Source organism: Synchiropus splendidus, chromosome 4 (assembly GCF_027744825.2).
Source record: "Synchiropus splendidus isolate RoL2022-P1 chromosome 4, RoL_Sspl_1.0, whole genome shotgun sequence".
Taxonomy (NCBI): domain Eukaryota; kingdom Metazoa; phylum Chordata; class Actinopteri; order Syngnathiformes; family Callionymidae; genus Synchiropus; species Synchiropus splendidus.
In genome coordinates this window covers 21,819,452-21,840,607 of record NC_071337.1, presented here as the reverse complement: position 1 = coordinate 21,840,607, position 21,156 = coordinate 21,819,452, and the positions used below count along the sequence as shown (strand labels likewise).

The 21,156-nt window shown below is 41.1% G+C and overlaps 2 protein-coding genes across 5 annotated transcripts; both read right to left on the bottom strand.

Moving 5' to 3' along the window:
* Positions 1–1,991: 1,991 nt before the first annotated feature.
* pfkfb3 (6-phosphofructo-2-kinase/fructose-2,6-biphosphatase 3) lies at positions 1,992–9,846 on the bottom strand. 3 transcript variants are annotated; one of them, XM_053863377.1, is made up of 15 exons: positions 9,430–9,846; positions 7,505–7,633; positions 7,327–7,423; positions 6,723–6,789; positions 6,591–6,665; positions 6,462–6,518; positions 6,266–6,390; positions 5,980–6,187; positions 5,645–5,791; positions 5,461–5,565; positions 5,124–5,381; positions 4,842–5,030; positions 4,576–4,598; positions 4,153–4,203; positions 1,992–3,466 (listed from the first exon to the last, which is right to left on the bottom strand). In XM_053863377.1, exons 1-15 carry the CDS (start codon positions 9,509–9,511, stop codon positions 3,460–3,462), a joined length of 1,620 nt encoding a protein of 539 aa, XP_053719352.1. In that variant the 5' UTR covers positions 9,512–9,846; the 3' UTR covers positions 1,992–3,459. The 3 variants fall into 3 exon arrangements, with proteins under 3 accessions (XP_053719352.1, XP_053719354.1, XP_053719353.1); XM_053863379.1 differs by lacking the exon at positions 4,153–4,203 and having other exon boundaries at positions 9,430–9,842; XM_053863378.1 differs by lacking the exons at positions 4,153–4,203; positions 4,576–4,598 and having other exon boundaries at positions 9,430–9,838.
* A 2,370-nt stretch (positions 9,847–12,216) lies between these two features.
* rbm17 (RNA binding motif protein 17) lies at positions 12,217–20,850 on the bottom strand. 2 transcript variants are annotated; one of them, XM_053862507.1, is made up of 13 exons: positions 20,703–20,850; positions 20,349–20,523; positions 19,025–19,141; positions 18,611–18,777; positions 18,391–18,494; positions 18,227–18,277; positions 17,641–17,773; positions 16,942–17,093; positions 16,805–16,855; positions 16,376–16,443; positions 15,954–16,052; positions 15,269–15,341; positions 12,217–12,421 (listed from the first exon to the last, which is right to left on the bottom strand). In XM_053862507.1, exons 2-13 carry the CDS (start codon positions 20,469–20,471, stop codon positions 12,318–12,320), a joined length of 1,242 nt encoding a protein of 413 aa, XP_053718482.1. In that variant the 5' UTR covers positions 20,472–20,523; positions 20,703–20,850; the 3' UTR covers positions 12,217–12,317. The 2 variants fall into 2 exon arrangements, with proteins under 2 accessions (XP_053718482.1, XP_053718481.1); XM_053862506.1 differs by having other exon boundaries at positions 12,218–12,421; positions 16,799–16,855.
* Positions 20,851–21,156: the final 306 nt, after the last annotated feature.

Genomic DNA, 21,156 nt, shown 5'->3' with positions numbered 1-21,156 from the left:
TCTTATCTTACATCATCAGGTCAGTGTGTTTTCAATAGCTTTGGAAATCTTAGCTTATCTCTCGATAAGATCTACCAGCATGACAATAGTCTGTTTCATATTGAAACTATTGACAACTTACTTGGGAAGTTTTAGTCATTTGTAGGCCTCAGGGCCAAAGTCACTCGACGGCCTTCTGGAGAAAAGCCCCTGACAGAGTTGGGGGCATTAGAGAAGTATGAGAGGGTTGCGCAGGACATGTATGAGGTCAGTGAGGAACTGTGAGCTGCAGAAGTGATGGAAGGATCCAAGGAGTAGGACTGCATCAGGGATCAGCTTGTCTTGTTTGCAGTGGTGCTGGAGGGACAAGGTTCGGGATGGGTCTCCAGGGACCATGATGTTTGCTGACGATATAGTGATCGGCAGTCAAAATAAAGAGGAAATTAAACAAATGCAGGACATAATGAGGGTTGAGCTGTAGAGAAGTGGAATAGAGAGAGAGAGGCAGAAGGACCAGTGACTATGTTGTTGACAGAAGGGTGGCAGTTTGAGGGAAAGGGCGCTCTGTAGCACTGTATGGAGACACAATGAGCATAGAAGCAGAGTTGAAGATGCTCAGGCTGTCACTGAGAGTGACCAGTATGAAAACCCACGTGGCATGACTGGAACACTAAAATCAAATAAGAGCTAATAAATAAGTGTACGTGATCTGACTTCATGATGTGTATGATGAATTATCTGTCTGGAACGCAGCACAGCACTGCAGCTCTCAGTTTAGTTGTTGTTTGTTTTTTAAATGTCAATTGATTTTGAAAAGTCAAACATGTCACAGAAAATAAGAAGAGGACAACCTAAATTCACAACGAAAATGTATCTTTATATTAATGTACCATAAGCACAGGAGTAAAAGGAATTATTTTTCTCTATAGACCTTGATGGTTATTAGAATGGTATGAAATATATAAAATATAAAGAACAATATTCTTCTTTTTTTCCAGTGATAGTTATAAATATTTAGTTCTTATTTTTATTCAGTATGTATATTTAAATCTGCTTCACAATCTGCTTCATAATCTCGAAAACAGTTCGTATGGTTCACCACGAATGTGCTTCTGGTCATTCCACTTCAGTGTTAAACAAGCAACCAGCTGGCTAACTGGCCACTTTACACCATGGAAAAACACTAATCAACACAGAATAGCATTTGAAATTTCATTTGTTACCAACTCTCCGCTTACCTCGGTGACACTGCAGTCCATGTCAAATCAAACACCAAAAGCGTTCAGTATTTTCAAGACAAAAAAATTGGAAAAACATTTAATCGAAAGTGTCGTTCGGAGATACAGGAAGAGTTTCACTCATACCCTCCACAATAAAAGCCAGAATTTATAAATGTGACCCTATCAGAGTTAGCAGATTTTAGATTGTATTTAAGCACAAAAGGCAATAATTGCAAAAAGAAATAATGATTTTAAAAATGGTGTATCATGTCTCCATGGACTTGATCACACACTGTGGATCACAACACAAGTTAGAACGTCAAGTTAGAAATGATACATTTTGTTCAAAGAGATCTGCTCTGAGTTATACTGGAAAAGGAGTATTGAGGAGTAATCTCGTCTTAATGTGAACTAAAAAGTGAAGAAATGTGTTTCAGAGAGCAGGAGAAGTCAAGCTCACGTGTGTGAATGTGTTTGCTGGGGAGCCTGACTGTAGTCACATAGCCCTGGTACTCAGCGTCTCACCAGTCTGGACACAGTCACACCTCAACTCATGAGTCATTTGTAACGGGAAAACACTCACCACCTCAATTCCATGGCAGTATTTTATTATTATTTTTATGAACTCGTATCTCCATAATGGTGACAGTACTCGATTGCCTTCCTTTGGTGGTTGTTGATCTACAGCTGTGAGATTTTGGCTATCACTCCGGTGTGGAAATATCCCCTGCGACGAAACAGCTGGCAATGAATTATGAAAGTTCTGTGTAAGAAGGCACAATGAAACACATATCATCTTGTAGTGAATTTATTGGTCCAGCAGATGCAAATACGGACTACATCCTCGTGCATAGGCGCTCAAAAACATACAAAATAAATAAAATTAAATAATAAAACATTATGTTCTGTTAAAAACAAAGAAATTTCAAGTATCTCAAGCAAATACTTTTCAAAGATTTAAGTGTAAGAAACTCTTAACAAGTGAATCATTTTCATTTCAAGACTCTCAGGTCCTCAAATTTCCTGTTACACTGTATTCACACAAACATTTACAGACATCACGTTCATCGCAAAAGTAAAGGTGCTGACATTTGTGCGTAGCCGACAGCAGCAAAATAAAAACAAACAAATATTTAAATCAGTGCAGAGAACTGTAGTACAAGAGGAGAAATAAGTGGCAGTGAAGACAAAAAGTGAGCTGGCCTGAGGTGGTTTTGTATTCAGGTATTAAAGTTGCTTATTATTGAAATGTAGTGGAGAACAGATACACAACTTTTAACTTCCAATTAATACTTCTTAATTACGTCAGATTTTTTTTTTTCAGTACTACCAATACTCATAACTAAAAGCAGTAAAATATGATTAAGGCTAAAATTCAGTTTTACTCGTTCTAGTTGTCAAAATATACTATGGGAATATTACCAGTTTTTGAGGTATAGAAAATTGATTTTAAATGAACGACTTAAAAAGTAAAACAAAAGACCACTTATGCCCTCAGACCTGCTGCCATCAGTTACACCAATTTGACACGGTAATTTCGAGAACTCTTCGGCATCCAGATTGGACACTTAACAAAACAACTTTGCAGGCGTTAAACTGAAATATGTTACATTATTACATGATGGTAAGACAAAGAAACAAGAGCAGCATCAGGCGCTACAGGCACTATGGCGACCGACTCGATGTCTGGTGGTTTAAAAACTTTGGCTACGTTCATGTCAAAATATGAAAACATTGAAAACATTTCTGCTGCTTCACTTGGATTCAGACAGAACTTTCTGGCTACAGTGATCGTTTGTGGGGCGATAATAACAGTTATGGTACTATTATTACATCTGTTCTGATGGTTGAAATGTCATTATGCGTTTAAGATATGACATCAGGACACTGTTTTGGCAGAAAGAAAGAAAAGAAAATACAAGATGAAACGTGAACATCATTATTGAGACATAACAATAATAAAAATATAACAACATAATATCATTTTTTCCCAAGACTGTGCAAAATCATTTCATATAGTGAAACAAAAAGATAAATAGATATTGTGAGAGGTTTTTCTTTGGTCTCTCAGGAAATTAAAAACAAAAATCCAAAAATGATTTTTTTTTTTTCCAAGAAAATGAATCACAGTTTGTCAGTTGTCCGAGCGGAGAAGCTTTGAATATACTTCAGGGGTTGGCAAGTGTTCTCCGGCTGTGAGATGGTTGGCGGGTTCATTGGCAGGGTTGCAGGACGTCACGACGACTGGACGAGTTCTTCCTCAGGTTCTGCAGACACACAGTGCAGATGCAGAGGCTTAGAAAATGTTCAGTGGCCAGTTTAAATCCCTCAACTGCCGGTTACATCACCAGTGTTTTCAGACGCCCTGGTTTGCTCAGGTATTTTTAGAGAGTGTGAGAACTAGGGCCAAATGTGTGAACAGGTTCTTAAGCGCACGTAGAGATAATCTTTGCTCATGACAATGACAGTGCTGCCTTCAATCATCATGTACATCAATATATGCACATGGTCCAAATGGGTGTATGTTTTAGAGGATGCTATTGGCATGCTATAAGCCTCTGTTTAACTGTTCATGCTACTTAACTGAATCTACATTAATAATGCTGCATTCTATCATTCTACATGTGAGATTGATCATGAATATTGCTAAAATATTCAATCAACTTAGCATATTTGCAAACCCACTGTAAAGCTTAACAGTATACTGTGGAGGAAAAAAATGTGAGAGTTCTGAAGACAGGACATTGCTCAGCGCATCTACAGCAAAGGTGAGTGACTTTAAGTGGCAAGGTGGTCCATATAGTAACAATAGGGAGCGGAAAAGTCATGTACTGGCCATTTCAGATTGCTGCAGAGTCGGCTTGAGACAAACACACACAGATACACACACACACAGAGCAGGAAGCACAGTGCTGCTGGGGGACTACAAAGCCACAACAACAGCTGTGTTTACCTTTGAACGACTAAGAGCGACACCACATCCAGATAGTGGAGGATGATTCGTCTTTTTGCATCACAAGAGCAGCCAAAAATAAACACAGAGACAGAAGCACACGCTCAAATGACAACAAAGACGGTGACGCAAGCCGAGTGGAATTCCAACAATGTGGTCTTGAAAGTGGAAACCTGTTTCCTTTTCCACGCTGACAGGAAACAGTTGTGAGTTTTGAGTCTGTATCTGCTACACTTTGACACATAGAGGGTCACATTAGGACATGGTGACGTTGAAAACTGAAACTGTGAAAACCACTTGTAAATTTTTTTCAATTTTCAAAAATTTTCTGAGGAGAAAAAAAAGGTGCCTTCTCAGAAAGATGAGAAGCGATTGTGATGTAGCTGATGTGGTAACACTGACAACTTGTGAGCAAATACTTACAGGCAAACTTTGCCTAGCCAGTGCTGCGTGATGCAAGAAGACAGCAGGAGAAAGAGAAGTTAGCGCGGGAGGAAATGAGGGTGTGGAAATGCTCAGAGATCTCATGCTAGATGTATGTTTTGCCTGCAGAACTTTCGATTCAGTTCTTCAGCACTTCTTCAAGAGGCAGTGTCAAGGATGTATGTGAAGCACCAGATCAAGAAAAGCCAAGAGTTTACAGAATTCATACATCAAACTAGTAGAAATGTGGTTTCTGTTGCACGCACCTGTCCAGCCAGGGTGAAGGGGATGTGTGACGGGCTGCACAGACCCAGCGAGGCCACAGAAGGAGGCAACTCCTGAAGAGGAGCCTCGCCCAAGTCTTTGATGCAAGGTTTCTTGATGTTGGTCTCAGGGCTGGTGAGAGGAGTCACACTGTTCCTCCGGATCAAGGTGGCCAGGCCTCGCTTCACCTCCTGTAGATAACAACAGTGTTACTACTTGAGCTTGGCTCATGTTGCATGCAGGAAAACACGTTTAAAAATAAAAGAGCTGAAACCAATGGCTACCTCTGGTCTGTCTCTGTGGGTGTTCACCGCCTCCACGTTTAGTGAGATGGACTCGACTTTGCACCCATAGGCCACCGGCGTGAGCTTCAGGACTGTGTGAAGTGGACACTTGAGGTACGGCATCTCATCCGCACTTTTATCCAGAAAGTAGGCCAATAGGCAGCGCATGACGGCCTGGTGACAGATGACCAGCACATTCTCCTGTCTCTCCAGCTCCATTATGACCGGCTCCACTCTCTGGACCAGGTCCTGGTAGGACTGGGGACCAAACAAGAGGGTTTCATTGGTCCACAGTACAGCAATGGCCAATAGTATGAGTGGGGGTGTCAGTGTTTACCTCTCCTGCAGGATAGCGGTAGTAGAATTTATCCTCCTCTCTCAGAGCAAACTCTTCTGGGAGATTTTCCTTCACCTCGTCGTACGTCATATCCTCACACACTCCCTGCAAGTCCCCAAAAAAGATTTACAATCCAAACAATAGTGATGTGCTAAAATAACAGGAGTTCAATCGCCAAACTCACTGCGTCTAGCTCATTGAGAGCCTTCCACTGTTCATAAGGGACTCCCAGGTGCTCGGTGGTCTGGATGCAGCGACGGAGCTGACTGGTCCAAACCTTGAGATTCTTCAACTGCTGCTCATTCACGAACGTCGCCAGGGCCGCAGAAAACTACAACACAGTGCCAACAACACTCAAAACCTGAGAGTTTCAGCAGAGCATTGATGAAAAAGATGGATCATTATTTTGTGTGTCGTAGTGAGCAAGAGGCTGCGGTTCAGATGTTCTATACTGATACATCTTTATTTTGAAAGTTACAAACAACTGTCCCAGCAATTAAGGTCTGCACTTCCTCTTACCTGTTTGCCGTTTGGCGACAGTCCTGCGTCGCCCCCCAGTCGCCCCTCCAGGTCGTGAGTGCTCTCGCCATGACGACACAGGTAGATGGTTCTGGGCTGGACGTGGATGTTCATCAGGTAGTAGACGATCTTACTTTGGATGTGATCCTGGATCCTGTTGACGAGGAACCTGCGGCCTACATCTATCACCTTGATGAAAGAAAGGTCTCTGGTGGAGCAAGCGCAGATAAGATAAGCAACACAGACTGCTTCTCTCTGGCTCAACTTGAGGAGCCAAATGACTAACTTGTCATGTTGGTGAGGATCCAGCGGTTGATATTGGGCTTTGTAGCACTCGATCCTCCTCTGAAAGTCCAGCACAGCATCAGCCTTGTTGCAGTCCTGATAATCTGGACTTGACACTTTCACCTCCTGCGAGACGATGAACAACTTAGACCAAACATCTAATACCAGAAGCAGCTCAGTCACAAACAAAGACTTGCCATGATATTTGAAGCGATGACGTTGGGATCGTCACAGACTGACTCAATGAAGAAGATCTAAGAAAGAGCCAACGTCAGTCACTGCGTCTGCATTGTTGTCACACACTGCGTCACCATAGCGACACACACCTTGAAGGTATTCTCTCTGCCAAACTGGAGGATCAGCTCTCGTCTGTCCCGAGTTGTGTTTGTGGCATCAAAGACCTGACAGGTGAAGATTATTATTCTGGGTTCTTTATCATTGAGCGACAGCAAACTCACCGCTACTTGGCCCCCTTCCTCCTTCAAGTAGGTCTTGACGTCCCTCAAAGCAGCTAAGGCACATAGTCTGGAAAAGGAATACACAAATGATGTTCAATTGTTCGGAGCAAACCTTTTTACCTCTTAACACATTTATTACAATAGCAAATTAAAACAGTAATAATTACTGAGTTAGCAAATTCAAATTTAGGTACTTCAGTCCAATAAATACTGCAAAATAGTTCAAGTTTTTAAGACAACGCAAGGGTGACGACGTTGTAACACTTGAGGTGGCTCAGTGTTTCAAGAAACAGAATCTAAATCAACTTTATTGCCATGGTCAGTGGGGATCCCACCAACTAGGAAAGTGCTTTGGAATAAAGTGCTGACAAAAAATAAATAATAAAATAAAATAAAATAACAAGGACTGATCACAAATTCAACAGCCGAGGGGAAGAAGCTGTTCCTGTGACGGGAGGTTCTGGTCTGGATGGACCGTAGCCTCCTGCCAGAGGGAAGATGGACAAACAGTCCATGTCCAGGGTGAGAAGGGTCGGCTCTGATCCGACCCGCAAGCAAATAAGAGTTGCTGACATGACATTCTGAAACAGATTTTATGACTTACTCCCTGATTTTCACCGCACTCTCGTTCCCAGGGTTAAAGAAATCATACGAGCTGTAGTTCTTGACCGCCTCCCGACGATACTCTCCCACGTTGAAGACTGCACACACAGAAGAGGCGATATGTGATTCCTAACTAGCCGACAAAGTTCAAAGAAGAATGGAAGTATAATTGAGTTTACCTTTGGTCGGCATACCGATCCAGTTGAGGTACCGTGTGAGTTTCTTGGACATGTACGTCTTCCCTCGTGCAGGAAGTCCCACCATCACAATGACGGTTGGAGGGTTGACCAGATGGGGCGCACCCACTGCTGCAGATGGACAATAATACAGTGGTCGGTCATCATTAAACACAGTGAAGGTGAGGCACCACTTTTGGTTCAGAAAGGATTCCCTGCAGTGCTGATGTCAGCACTGCACTTTTAGGTCGGCTCTCACTGCTCAGACACACACGTCTGCTGCGATCTGGTGCCATGTCACTGCACCACTGACCCACTTCTGAAAACCATGACTACATTTGCACGTGACTGACTGAGCAGTTTCCCCTCTCAAACTCAGCTGAGCCCGTCGCAGAGTCTATAACCTGACAAGGCGCTTCAGGCCGTCACCCTGGAATCCTGCTGTGTGTGAAAGAATGTAGGTCACAGACTAAACATGAATGTGCTATTTAAGGGTCTCTAGAGAAATACGCGCACTTCTCTACCCAAGCACCACAATGTTTAGAGAAACAAGAGACAATTTAGAAATGAATGATAACTTTCAGTTTTGTTCAAGAATATTATTTCAGATTCACATTTTGTGATCGCACATATCGCACCTCGTATCGGTCAAATTTTCTCTTTTCAATGGGACTATATACATGTCTGTTTCTTTCAATCTTTTACATAATATCTGCCCTTTGTGATGATTTTTAAGATTCACATAAATTGCTGCCCAAAATACAACCAGCAACTTGATGACTTAAGTTCCTATTAGTGCCTTTTTTGTCCATTTTAAACATCAATTTTCAACGGTCATCTGGATACTCTCTTTCCCCAACCTTTGGCAGAAGGATTCAAATTTATTAATTTACAAATAATAATAATAATAATAATAATAATAATAAATTACATATCAAAACCAAGACAAACCTTAAAATATTAAAAGCCCAAAACGACAATAATTCTTTTGTTTGAAAAAGCACAAGAACTAATATAGGATTAGGCAAAAAAGGCTCCTAGTCTCTCTCTGGCCTAACTGTGGCACTATGCTGGCATCTTTTATACGCCTTTTATTACGTGGGAGATAAGGAAACATTTGTGTAGATATGTATTATTCAAAATTTGCAAGTGAAATGAGCAATATAACAAAGCTGCAGACATTTTAATGAAGGTGGCACAGATAAATTGTAATGCAGTTGATACAAGGATCACACACTTTGACGTGGATCTACGCAGAAATTATAACCTTACACTGCATGTATGCTGCAATAGAATACACATGAATTGACCCTAATCTGAATTTTTGCATATGTCGAACTCCAAAATGGGAAATTAATTAAGTACTTAAATTATGAACAAACGTGAGATCAAATAAAACCGGAAAAGAGCAATCAAATTTCAATTGACGTCAGAAAATAAAATAAAAAATAATATGATTGTATTTGTTAATATCTTTATCGACCACATTCACCCACGCCCATTATCAATGAGGCTCTACTAAAAAAAATCGACCTACACTCAGACCATCAATATCGACGGCTGAAATATCGGATGTCAATGGCTCGTTCTAACATCAACGAGGGTCGCGCCATGTGCATGTGACCTTCACTGGCCAATCCGGGACCACCGTCAGAGAGCTGCCGGCAGTAACCATAGCGACCGCCGCCTCGTGACGTGCCGATGTAGGACAGGTGCGCATTTGACAATGTACCGCAACTGTACAATTCATGAGCAGTAATTTCCTGGTCAATAATGGCGGCCAGCCACAACTGCTAGTTGGGCTAAACGGACCATTTGTCACGAATCCGTTAAGAATACGAGAGCAAACGCCGCAGTTCAGGCAAAAATCGAAACGACAATTCCCAACAGCAACATGGTGAAGTGTTCGGTTTGGTGAAAGGCGCTACCTCTCCGTGGCGCCGGCGGCTTGCCATCCTTGGTCGGAACCCAGATCTTTTGGATCTTGTTCTGGGTCAGCTCCCTGGGCATTCCAAGCGACTGGAGAACCGAGCAGGACACAGGAACCGAGGCGCTCAAATCCGAAAGACAACCAAGTACCGGGTATCACAATGATGCGTAGCTGCGGGCGTGATGACTCGACCTGCCGGGGAGCGCGTGCCTCCTCTATTTAACTCCTCTGCGCTCGGCACCGACGTCACGCCCGACGTCAGTCTGCGGGCGTCCCACTGGGGTCAAGCGCCCCTCTGTGGTCACGCGTAGTAATGGTCAAATCGAATAAGAATTGAATTGGAAATTAAGGATTTTTAATCGATCCTTCTTCTTTTGTTGGGTTCAGCTTCATATTCTACACTTTGTTTAATTTTCGATTTTAAATTTAAAATGTTCACTTTGTTGTATAATGGATACTCAATATTTGAATTTGAATAATGGGATTGTTTTTAGAACATTCGACATACGTCAATGTCTTAGCACTTTAGTAACCGTTTCCTTTTTGTAATACACACACGTAACAAAGTGCCATCTTTATTACATGATTAAAGGCACCTTTTAACTAGATATTTTCAGATCTTGTGTCAGTTATTTTGGATTTATTCGTCCCACAGTGGAGAATGTTCCTTTTCCTGCCTTTTAAATTCCACAATGACAGTGCACACTTTTCACAGTGTTGCTTCAGCTATATGCTTGATCTTTGTGGGTTATTTTATTTTATTTATTAACAGCACTTTATTTCGAAGCACTTTCTTAGTTGGTGGACCCCACCCCCAATAAATTCTGATTCTGATTGATCGCTGACATATTTACCATTTGACTTTAAGAAGAAACATTTGGTATTTTATTGTCCAATTGTAAGTCTTTCTTTTTTATTATTTACATTTGGAATCTTAGAGAAAAGAAAACCTAGAGCAGCACGGTTTGTTTGACAGATGGAGTTTTAATTCAAGAATAAGTTACATTTAAATATGAACTTGTGTTTGGTGTTGATTATTTATCAAGTCAGGTTTTTATATAAAGCGCAATTTGACAAGAAATCCATCAGCCTACTGTGGATTTTTGGTAAACCCCCAAAACCCTTCCCTAAATTGGAAATCATGATTGCCAAATAGTGCCATGGACTTAAAATGCTCCCTGGGCAAGTCAAACATGTCGTAAACTATGTGAGCAATGGCTACTTCCCCGCGCTTGCCTCAGCACCGAACTCTTCACGACCTCTCAGGAGAAACATGGAGAATACTGTTTACGCTATCTGGACTTACAGAATCAGCGTGACTGTGCACTTCAGCACCTGACATATTCTCTATTGTGCTCAAACTCTACAATGTCGGTCAAAAGGTCTGCAACTTGTCAAGGTCAAAACTATGAAGTATGTAAGTTGTGCAAAACAGCTCATAGTTTTATTCAAAGAGGGAGGTCTTTTTACGAAGATTTCGGGTTCTGGAGAGAATGCAACTATTATTGCTACTAAATAATCTACTGTAATAATGACTTGCAAAATGTCGCCTGACAAAAATAGACCAATATTCACGCTCACAAAGACAATAAAGTCACAGTTACACCTTAAACATCTTTTCCATCTTTGATATTAATATTTCTAAGAATCAAATATATTTTTCTATATTTTGTTTATATATGTTGAGTTTGGACAGATTTTAAAAGACAAAGTACTGAAAATAGTGGCGTAAATATTTTCCAAACATGGCAACTCAACACAGATCTATTTTTAAAATGAAAATGTTGTGCAATATTGTGCACAAAAACAAAACAAATACATTAAAAAAGCATGTACCACTGAGGAATTCTACCAAGAAATGAAGAAAATTAGAATTAAAATGACAAAAGTGCTATTTCAGGTTGATTGCTTGGCAGCACATGAAGTTTGACCCTGGTACTGACACTCAGCATTACTCTGTCACTTGACCCCACACATACACACGGTGACCGCTCACCTCTAGTCACTCGTATGTAGGTCAGCGTTTACTAGTCTGACAGGTCATGAAGGATCCTACCTGACCTCAGTCAGACAAACATTAACACTGACACACTGACTGAAGATTATCGTTTTCCTCATACATATTCCAATTGTTGAATGATTTCGTTCTTTCAGCTTATAATGACAAAATCCCCAAAACAAAAGCAGAAAATGGCTAGGTGGTGCTTCCAGGGAAAGTGATGCTCCGGTCCTGCACCGCATTACATAAGTTCTGAATGAGGCTGCCCTCGCCGACACCATCCCATAATCCACTTAAGTCTCTTGGACCCTGGAGACGTGTCAGTGGGTCTTCAGATCCAGCATTATGAAATTGGAAATTTCAGCATGTGTGCCAGTTAAACAGAGAACCACCCACCTCGCTCATGATTCCGTCATTGCCTTGCTGGAATTGTCCTTGACGTTCCTCGTCTGCAGTGCCAAGGACAAGGACGATATTGACATTCTGGCCATAAAAGCTGTATTAATGTGACATGAAAGCACGACCAGAACTCTTGTGTACTGACTTGCGCATGAAAAAGTTGCGATGAAAACATGCCAAACATTGATGCCTGCAGCAGTGAACAGGTCAGAGAGGTAATCCGAGTGGTCAACATCACCACACCTTTTGTATTTGTATTACTGTTGCTTCATCTGTGGACCATTTCATAACATAACGTACTGACCGCTGCAGCTCTGGATCACCACTCAAGAACTGTCATAAAGGTCATCGTGTAATGGCAGATCTAAAGCTCAACATCAAGAGAAGACCAAACTTGTTGACATAGTTTATTTGCTGACGTCTCAGTCACAGAAAATCTAAACAACAGACGGTATAAAAAGATTATGTACACGTGTGAAGTGTGTCCGTCAGACCTGCTCGCCCAGGTCAAACACCCGAAACTTGTCTAGATTGTAGAAGCAGGCCTTCACCACCCGGCCACCAAAGTAACGTCCGTTCAGGTCCACCACAGCTGCAGAGAGAGTCACAGGGCCGGGTCAAGAGGTGTCAGGTTCACAGAACATTCACGGTTTTCAGTGAGTTTTTGTGCAAAGCTGTTATGTAACACACAGCCAAGAAACGACATTGTGACTGAAATCAGAATTAGGAAACTCTGTGCTGAGAAATATGTGGACAATAAGTTTCTGCATTGACATGCTCACGTTTCTCTCAAGGGGCACGATAACCGATAACTTTGGGTCAAAAGGCAATGGAAGGACCTCATTGAATTAAGTTATTTGACAGATAGATCACCGAGGTACTGTACTCTCATCACCAAAAATGGCAATGTCTGGAGACACAGCAAGTTTGATGATTCTGGAACATGTTTAGAATTTAACAGTTTAATGCAGTTAAGGTGGCATTAGTAGAACAATAATATCCTATATATATTCATGTATCTTCAACCAACCCCCGTCTCTCACCGCAAATCAGCATTCTGAGAATACAAATATTAAACTGACAGATGTGACAGGTGTCCAGGACAATATTTAAGGTATCATTCCAACATCTCTTGGAAGAGTTCAGTGAGCATTTCTGTAGGTGTAAATGGACTGCTATTACGTGTGAATGCATCGGCCATACCACCTTGGCCCTTTTCTGCTACTTGTATGTAATTCTTCGCACCAAACCAGTTCGCTAGGAAGACTCTTTCTTCTTTAACAATGACCTAGTCCGGCTGCTATACTCAAATCTATCGCTGTGGTTATTAGGGATGGGCGATAACTTATCGTACACAATATACCACCAAAAACAACCCCTACAATGCATCTCACAATAAATTCCACAGACACACAACACACTCACTGCATTGTACTTGAATACATAAATACGACGAGACCATGGCAGCACGCCGCGCTCTCCAGTCGACACCACCGTGTGACAGTTGTGGAGAGTGTGGTGGAATTTGGTTCACGGTCATAGTTTTAAACTTATTTTTAATCCAGGTAACTTCTGACAATGACATTGGTGGACTGGATCAGTGGTTCCTTTATTAGATGGAGTGGTCCAAATAGGTTTCCTGACACAGTCGTCTTGCTTGGTTCATATCAACACATGCAGGTCTCCTGCTGCGCTGGCGCCGCGACGAAACACCGTAGTCAAAATTTCCGTCTCCGCGTAAACAACACCTGAGAAAGGTTGGTCATCTACCGCGGTTAAAAATTACTGATTATTTCTTATAATTCCGAATGTCACGCCCGGACCGGCGGGTGTTGCAAAGCGTCAGCCGCGCTAACAGCCTGCTGCTGAGCAACCAGCAGTCTCACTTTCATGAGCCCAGAAAACTCTCAGTGCTCCGTCAAGTGCTAATGCTTTAAATGGTGTGTTTAATTTGAAGGCGCTTCACTGCACAGCATTTTCCCATGAATCTGCTGCAGAATACAAAAGCAGCATCCTCTTCTGCATCCATGATTAGAGTTCACTGATCGCGGACACACTCACAGACAGCGCTAATGGTACAATCTGGCATCAGTTAGGGACCATCAGTATTATTATAGTATCAGCATTATCAGTATATAGTATTAATGAAACCTTCAAACAATGAAAAAAAAACGTTTTAGGAGACAGAATTGTGAAAAGGTTTTTCATCAAACTGGACAGAGGACTGACTAAATGATATGATTATTTATTCACATTTTTTTCTTCAATGTCATCCAGGAAATGAGTCTTTGTGGGCCCATAGTTAAAGTAAAATATTAAGAGACGTGAGATACATCGGGGACAGCAGACAGCTCCATTTAACCCCTAAATAAAACTGGCAGAGCAGTCTGTCAGACACGAGCGGCTTCTACCAGAGACGTGAAACATTGAATTTCTCATCTCGACACTTGGTTAAGTACTATATTTAAACATCAACAAATCCTAAAACAGTTTTAAGAGAGACTGTGGTGTGTCGAACACATGTAATAGAATGAAAACATATTCACTGTGACAATTATCGTTATCGCTGAAATGAAAAAAATTATCACATCGCCCACCACTAGTTATATGACAAAATTATTTCACATTAGACGAAAACATAATTTAATTTATCCATTGTCTTAAACTACACAAACAATACATACAATAATAGCATATTAAGATTTGCAAATTTGTCCAATATCACACTTTTTTTGGTTTGACAGCAGTGATGAAAGTGCACACCTCAGAGAGCATCTTAGCTGGGCCACAAATGACGCAACATCACCGGGGACCCAAGACTCACCTTGTTTTTGACCAGGACTGACCCATTTAGAATGATGACAGTTATACAAGTAGAAAATGACATAACAATGAGCTTTTATCTTTAACAGTCTTTCTGGCAGTTTCAGGTATCAGTGTTCCAGTCTACGATTTCACTCAGGTTCTTATGCTAAAATGAAGCCCATTTTGTACTGCAGAGAAATGACTCGGATAAGTAACCCAGTCATTTGTGGAACATGAATGGGTCATTGTGGGATTTGGACCCAATTGAAAAAAATCTTTGATCAAAATGGGATTAGCTCAATGTGCACAAATGCACAACATGATCATGATGACTTTTCAATTGTTTTGGAATATTTCTGCACTATACTTCAATGTGCTGGAGGCAGAGTGAATGCAGGATGTGGGAAGCAGCCAAGCAGCATGTCAGTTGGGGGTAACTAGCAATATAGTTGCTACTAAGTTGTCCTGTGTTCTAGGAACTATCCCATTACATTCTAGTACAAACGGAGTATACAATGAAAAAAATGTTTTAAACTAAGTTCTGATTTAAATAACCAACAGAAGTGCAATAAAAATGTTCTCATTATTCTTTTTTCATTCAATGAAATGATCAAATAAAGTTGATCTCACCAACCTTTAATGGCTGACTCCACTCTTTCAAACTCCAGAAATATCCTGACTGCTTCATCATCCGGGACCTCTGCAATCTGAAGACAGTGAGGGGTCAATTACTTGAAGTTTACTTATTCAATCAAGTTAACTAACAGAACAGTGAGATCATCTCTATTCAAACCACTCATTTATGTTTTAATATTCATTTGAAAGACAACTTGTGACGCAATTTATCGAAAACAACTAGATGCAAATAGTGCTTGAATAACAAGTGTGCAGACACAACATTAGCTTCACATGAAAATATCACTGGGTGTCCCAAAGGAAATGGATCAGCAGCTCAAGCCTTTCTCAGCTACTAGTAAGTAGACACCCAGGACACATTGAAAGTATATCAGAAAGCACTTCTGGAAGGACAACCACTCACGCCTCCAGGCAGCTGAGTCACCAAATAATCACTCTATGTTTGGAGGTGTGTGAAGTGCACAACCCATCCATGCAAAAGAAGCATTGAAACTTGCAGGTGGGTTGCAAACCCAGAGTTGCCTCAATCTGGATTCCAACCCACAACCTTACAACAATGTAGAAAGTAGTGCTAAGACTGTTGGTGGTGGTGGTATTACCACCTTTTTACAACTCTAAACAATCCAACACTTTAAGCAAAAAACAGTTCAAAACAACAGATGATGGCTATTCAAGCCACTCACCTCAAATATGACACATTTAACCACTTTGCCGTATTTTTCGCACTCTTCCTTGGTCTCTCCCTCCAGGTCTTCGTCCACCTCTCCACGGCCGACCATGTTCTGTGCAAAAGAAATCAAGTTTAACACTTGTATATATGTATATATGTTGTGTAATGCAACTCTAAGCTTGAGTCAAAACAAGTGATTTTAATTTACAAACTAACCGTGAAAACTAGTTTCCACAACTTGTGATGGAACTTGAACATAACGTGCGTGATCAGATTCACTGACTGAGTACGTTGGTGAAACAACAAGGTAATGAAGAAAGCACAGGAACTCAGACACTAAATAGATGCTTATGTAGGGCAAATTAGACCATTAAAATTGATGAAATAACTCAACTGAATGTAATTTCAAATGTTTTTCATCAGCAGCATACACACCCTCAGAAGGACCACCTTGGTGGGATTTTTGAGGATCTCTGTCAGTGGGTTTGCCTTGGAGGCGTCCGCTAGAGAAGTAGAAAGAAAAAAAAGGGCACCATCAGAAACTACTTGTTGTGGTAATAATAACCATTATGTCAACAATGATGTTTGTTTTACTAGAAATTTTGCTCCACACATACTTGGCCTTGTTGTCTACATTTCTAAAAACATAGCGAAGAAACCAAAATAAATGCCTTGCTCAGTACTCAAAGACCATGGAGCAAATCCAGGCACAAACTGTTGGTTCTGAGAGTTATTCATACAAGCAAAAGCACATCTTCAGACGGATTGAGACCAGGATACTTGAAGGTAGAAATACATGCAAAGCTGCGATTGATTGTAACCATAAAGACTAAGAAGAGTAAAATAAATGTTGTTTACCCTCACCTGCCGCTCCAACCCCCAGAGCCTCTGCTGGTCCTGCTTGACTGGGACCTGCTACTCAGTGACAAACACACAAAGCAAAACACATGTAAGTCTCAAAATGAAATGCCGTCATGAACTCTTTTTCAAGGGGAAGTTACGTTTCTCAGCCACGTCGCCAATGATGATTTTTCCTCCTCTCTTGCTGGTCTTCTCCACAGACAGCGCCGTGCTCAGGCCTTGTTCGTGCTTCCCCAGTCCCTGTCCTTCTTTGAAGCCGTACTTCTGCATGATTTTGTGGGCCACGGTTCCTCTGTGATGGGAGACCATACAATAAGGCAACGCGTCAAGGTTCATTAAAAAAAAAGTGGTGTAAAGTAACAAAAACTAAAGAGTTTGAAAAGAATAATATTCTGGGGTGTCAACTATCTAGATATAGTTTGATGATCAGAAGTCACACGATGGCTATTTAAGGGCAAATATATTTGACAGATAATTCAAGAAATAAGTTTAAAAAAGATATACAAAGTATTGAAATGAGAAAAGTAACAATAACGCAAAAAAACACATAAGGAATACATTACCATGTCTAGAACAATTCGATTACACTTTGAATTGATCATACAATGTAACAAAATTTCTGCTCATCAATAAAAATGAGAGCAGAAAACACTCATTAAACACACACTTCAAAAAGTTATAGCTAAATGACCTGTAATTTAATGCTAAATAATAGTAATAACTCTAGTTAACATCGAGTGAGTGAGAAACATTGCTTTGCTACCACCTAGTGTAACTGTCACTAACTGCAGGTTTGATTTTGCAAATTTGATGGCATGTAACATGAGCGTCACTCTCACCCCATGTTGGCCAGGAAAGAGCTGGAGGGCAGCGGGGGCGAACGTGGACGATCCAAATCATCAAACATAGGCGGAGGGATGGCAGCTCTTGAACCCCTACTTGGACGACCTTCATCTTCACCAGGATAGGAGGCTGTTAATGAAGTGATAATGGGACGGAATGAGAGGCAACGAGGCTGCTGAGTCGAGCGCAAAGTCATGTGACATTTCACGCTTCTAAATTACAGTTAGTTTTAATGCATGTAGAATACACCTGCCAAAAGGTTATTTGACAATAAAAACATTTCCTAAGTATTTACTACACTTATTTTCTACTTCTAGAATTTCAGGATCAGGATATGATCTGGATAGATCAGTATATCACAGTTTTCGACTAGAAAACATGTTAGTTTTATGAGAACTGACAAAACATCCTTTGAATTTCCACACTTAAACATCTAACTTAAATTCTAGTTTATTTATCCCGCATGTTATTAGTTCCAGCCAAGAAAAATATTGCTTTTTGCTGCATAAACACATTAGAAAATGACACACCAAAAATATTGTAAAAATGTAATATAATAACAATGGACACCAGATTACTCACCCTCTCTCTCCACAAGTGACGAAGGAGGAGCAATGGCGGCACCACCCATAGCTGAGAGAGACACAAGTATCACAATCTGTGTTACAATACAATTAAACATAAACAGGAACTAAGAAAAGTAAACTGAAATCCTGGAATGTTCAGTGTTAAGATCCGATACTCACTTCGTTTCCTCCGCTCTTTTTCATAATCGTCCTCTTCGTCAGAGTCTTCCTCTGTTGGGAACCTTGAAAAACCGCTGGGAGCGTCATGACGGTCCTTCCTTTTCCTGAAAGACAATAAATACAGATCCTGATTGATATCATCTTAAAATTAAAAACATCAAATTACATATTAGTGTCCATACATCTCTATTGACAGAAACAAACATAAACTGGACTTTACTTTTCTCTCTCCTCAATCTGTTTCTGTCTCTCCTGCTCTCTTTGCCGCTGCCGTTCCTCTCTGTGTCGCTTCATCACCTTCTCGTAGTCATTCGGAAACATCGGGTCATACTCATCTGCCAGTGGTATCAGAACATCTCCAGCAGAAAAACCACTGGGGGCAGCATCCTGAGAACACATTAAAAAATGGACAAAACATTTCCGGTCAATTATTATTTTTAACAAAGAGGCAGACAACCAATAACATACACAGCAACATTTCCAGAAGTTTTGTTTTTCAAATAGCAGCCTTGGGATTCATTTCATCTCATAATTATGTCAATCTGTATTTTAAAATCAGCCCAGGCCTATATCACATTATAAAATGCAGCAGAATACAAACAAATTAAATACTGAATGACTGCTGAAGAAATACCTTAAGTCCAGCAGGAGCATGTGGAGGAGTGTCAATGACCTGCCTCTCTTCACCAGAACCACCGCGCTTGAGGTCAATGACAGGGGCCAGGACAGTGGTCTGTTTCGTTCTTTGGGTCTATAAAAGCAGCACAGAGATACTAGTAAGTAAGAAATGCATTCAATTCTAAACTGGGTGGTAGGGATGGGCGGACTTATCGCACATGATATACCACCAAAAACAATCCCCGTGATGAGAATTCTACATCTCACTATGAATTTGATAAACACATGGCACAAGACAAGACCACAATGATGAGCAGTGCTCTCCAGCTCAGCGCCGTTGCCTTGGACACATGCAGGTCTCCCACTGCGCTGGCACCTCGGTGAAACACTCTGGTCAAATTAGTTGGAAATTCCACATCCTCACCGGGAATTGGCAGTGGCATACTCCTTTCCGTCCCCATTAAGGTTCACTGATCGTGGACACACTCACACAGGCAGCGCTAATGCTACAACAGTTAGGGACCATCAACAAATTGTGATTCAGTCAAAGTATTCATGAAATCTTCAATGATGCTAATGAAAAACAAGCATTTTAGGAGCGACAACTGCATCACAGTAGACCACAGGTGTCAAACCGGTCCTCAAAGGGACGCAGTGGGTGCAGGCTTTTGTCCCAACCAAGCAAGAGGACACCTACTCACCAATCAGGTGTCTGAAGACTAACATCAGTTGATCGTCAGTCTGGTGCTGTTTGTTTCAGCTGACACCTGATTGGTTCACCTGTTTGTGCTTTCAGGGCTGGAATAAAAACCTGCAACCACTGCGGCCCTTTGGCGGGTCAGTTTGACACCCCTGCACGAGACAAAGGACTGACAGTTTGTATAATGATTTTGAGAATAGAATATGACTAAATGATCATTTATATTCACATTATTTCTTCAACAGCATCAGCAGGAAGCGTGTCCATTTGGCTACGTAGTTGATTCCAGTGGACTACCAAAAGACATGAGATACATTGCGGACAGCAGACAGACAGTTCAATTTAACCTCTAAATAAAGCTGTCTGTCAGACACGACGGGCTTCTATGAGAGACTTGAAACATTGAATTTCGCATCTCTACACTTAGTTAACCTATTATATTTAAACAAACAACTGATGATTTTGGAGACAAAGTCCACAATTAAGTTTCATCATAAAACAGTGTCAAGAGAGACTGTAGTGTGTACAACACATGTAAGAGAATGAAAATGTCTTTATCGTGATGATGGTTATCGTCGAAATGACAAAATGTATGAAGATTTTTTTTCATATCCCTCATTCCTAGTGTGTGGCGTTTTACCTTGGCCTGGGTCAGAGCCGCCTTCTTCACCTTCAGTTGCGATTGCAGCAGTTTAAAGTTCTTGGACCATCCTTCTGTCTTGGTGTCACTGGCACCCACACCGAGATCATCGTAGAGGGACATGACTTCCAATTACCTCCCGGTCACTCGCATACACCACGCTTTTGTACTTCAGCTACGGCAGAAACATCATTTACAACGTGATCGACCCCGCACACAGACATTGCAGCAACTTTGTAAAAGAGCTGTTTAGTGACGACTTCTGGGCCATTGCTAATGCTAATATAGCTGCACACCATTCGCGGCGCTGCAAGCTACATCATACAAAAGTAAATGTATCAGACTTTAACCTACCACTTGGATGTGCAAGTCTTCATTAAACTATATTAAAACGGGCGCTTTCAACTAAAAGCGCGTTTCCCTTGTCATTCGTGAATGAAGGAGCAGCACAACAGAACCGTCCGCATTCACGCAAGCAAGAGCAACAGTCAACAAAAACCCCTCCTGGAGCATTGTCAACTGGCGCCACCTAGTGTATGGATGACTGGGGAATGACAACCGATGATAAAATGTGATCTGTTTTTTTCGCTTTAGTGACGTAAGTGTCCACAAGGGAATTAACTAAGTCACCTGAGGCTTTCCAAACGTTTATTCCCTTGCATTATTCTCTGATTAATGTGGGGGGCTTACGAAAGTCAGCCAACATGTAAAACTGTAAAAAAAAAAAATTAAAAATAGGATGGATCAACAGCCAAAGCGAAGAAGAGTGAGGCTGCAAGACAGGAGTTGGGAGGAAAAACAGAGCAAA

Coding starts and splice junctions, on each gene's coding strand:
- pfkfb3 (XM_053863377.1), bottom strand. CDS start 9,511: ATGCCCAGGGAGCTGACCCAGAACAAGATCCAAAAGATCTGGGTTCCG. Junction 7,634..9,429: donor GCCGCCGGCGCCACGGAGAG/GTAGCGCCTTTC, acceptor GTCCATCTGCAG/CAGTGGGTGCGCCCCATCTG. Junction 5,382..5,460: donor ACCGCTATCCTGCAGGAGAG/GTAAACACTGAC, acceptor TTTGGTCCCCAG/TCCTACCAGGACCTGGTCCA.
- rbm17 (XM_053862506.1), bottom strand. CDS start 20,471: ATGTCCCTCTACGATGATCTCGGTGTGGGTGCCAGTGACACCAAGACA. Junction 18,278..18,390: donor AAAAGAGCGGAGGAAACGAA/GTGAGTATCGGA, acceptor TGTCTCTCTCAG/CTATGGGTGGTGCCGCCATT. Junction 15,342..15,953: donor TTAAATGTGTCATATTTGAG/GTGAGTGGCTTG, acceptor CACTGTCTTCAG/ATTGCAGAGGTCCCGGATGA.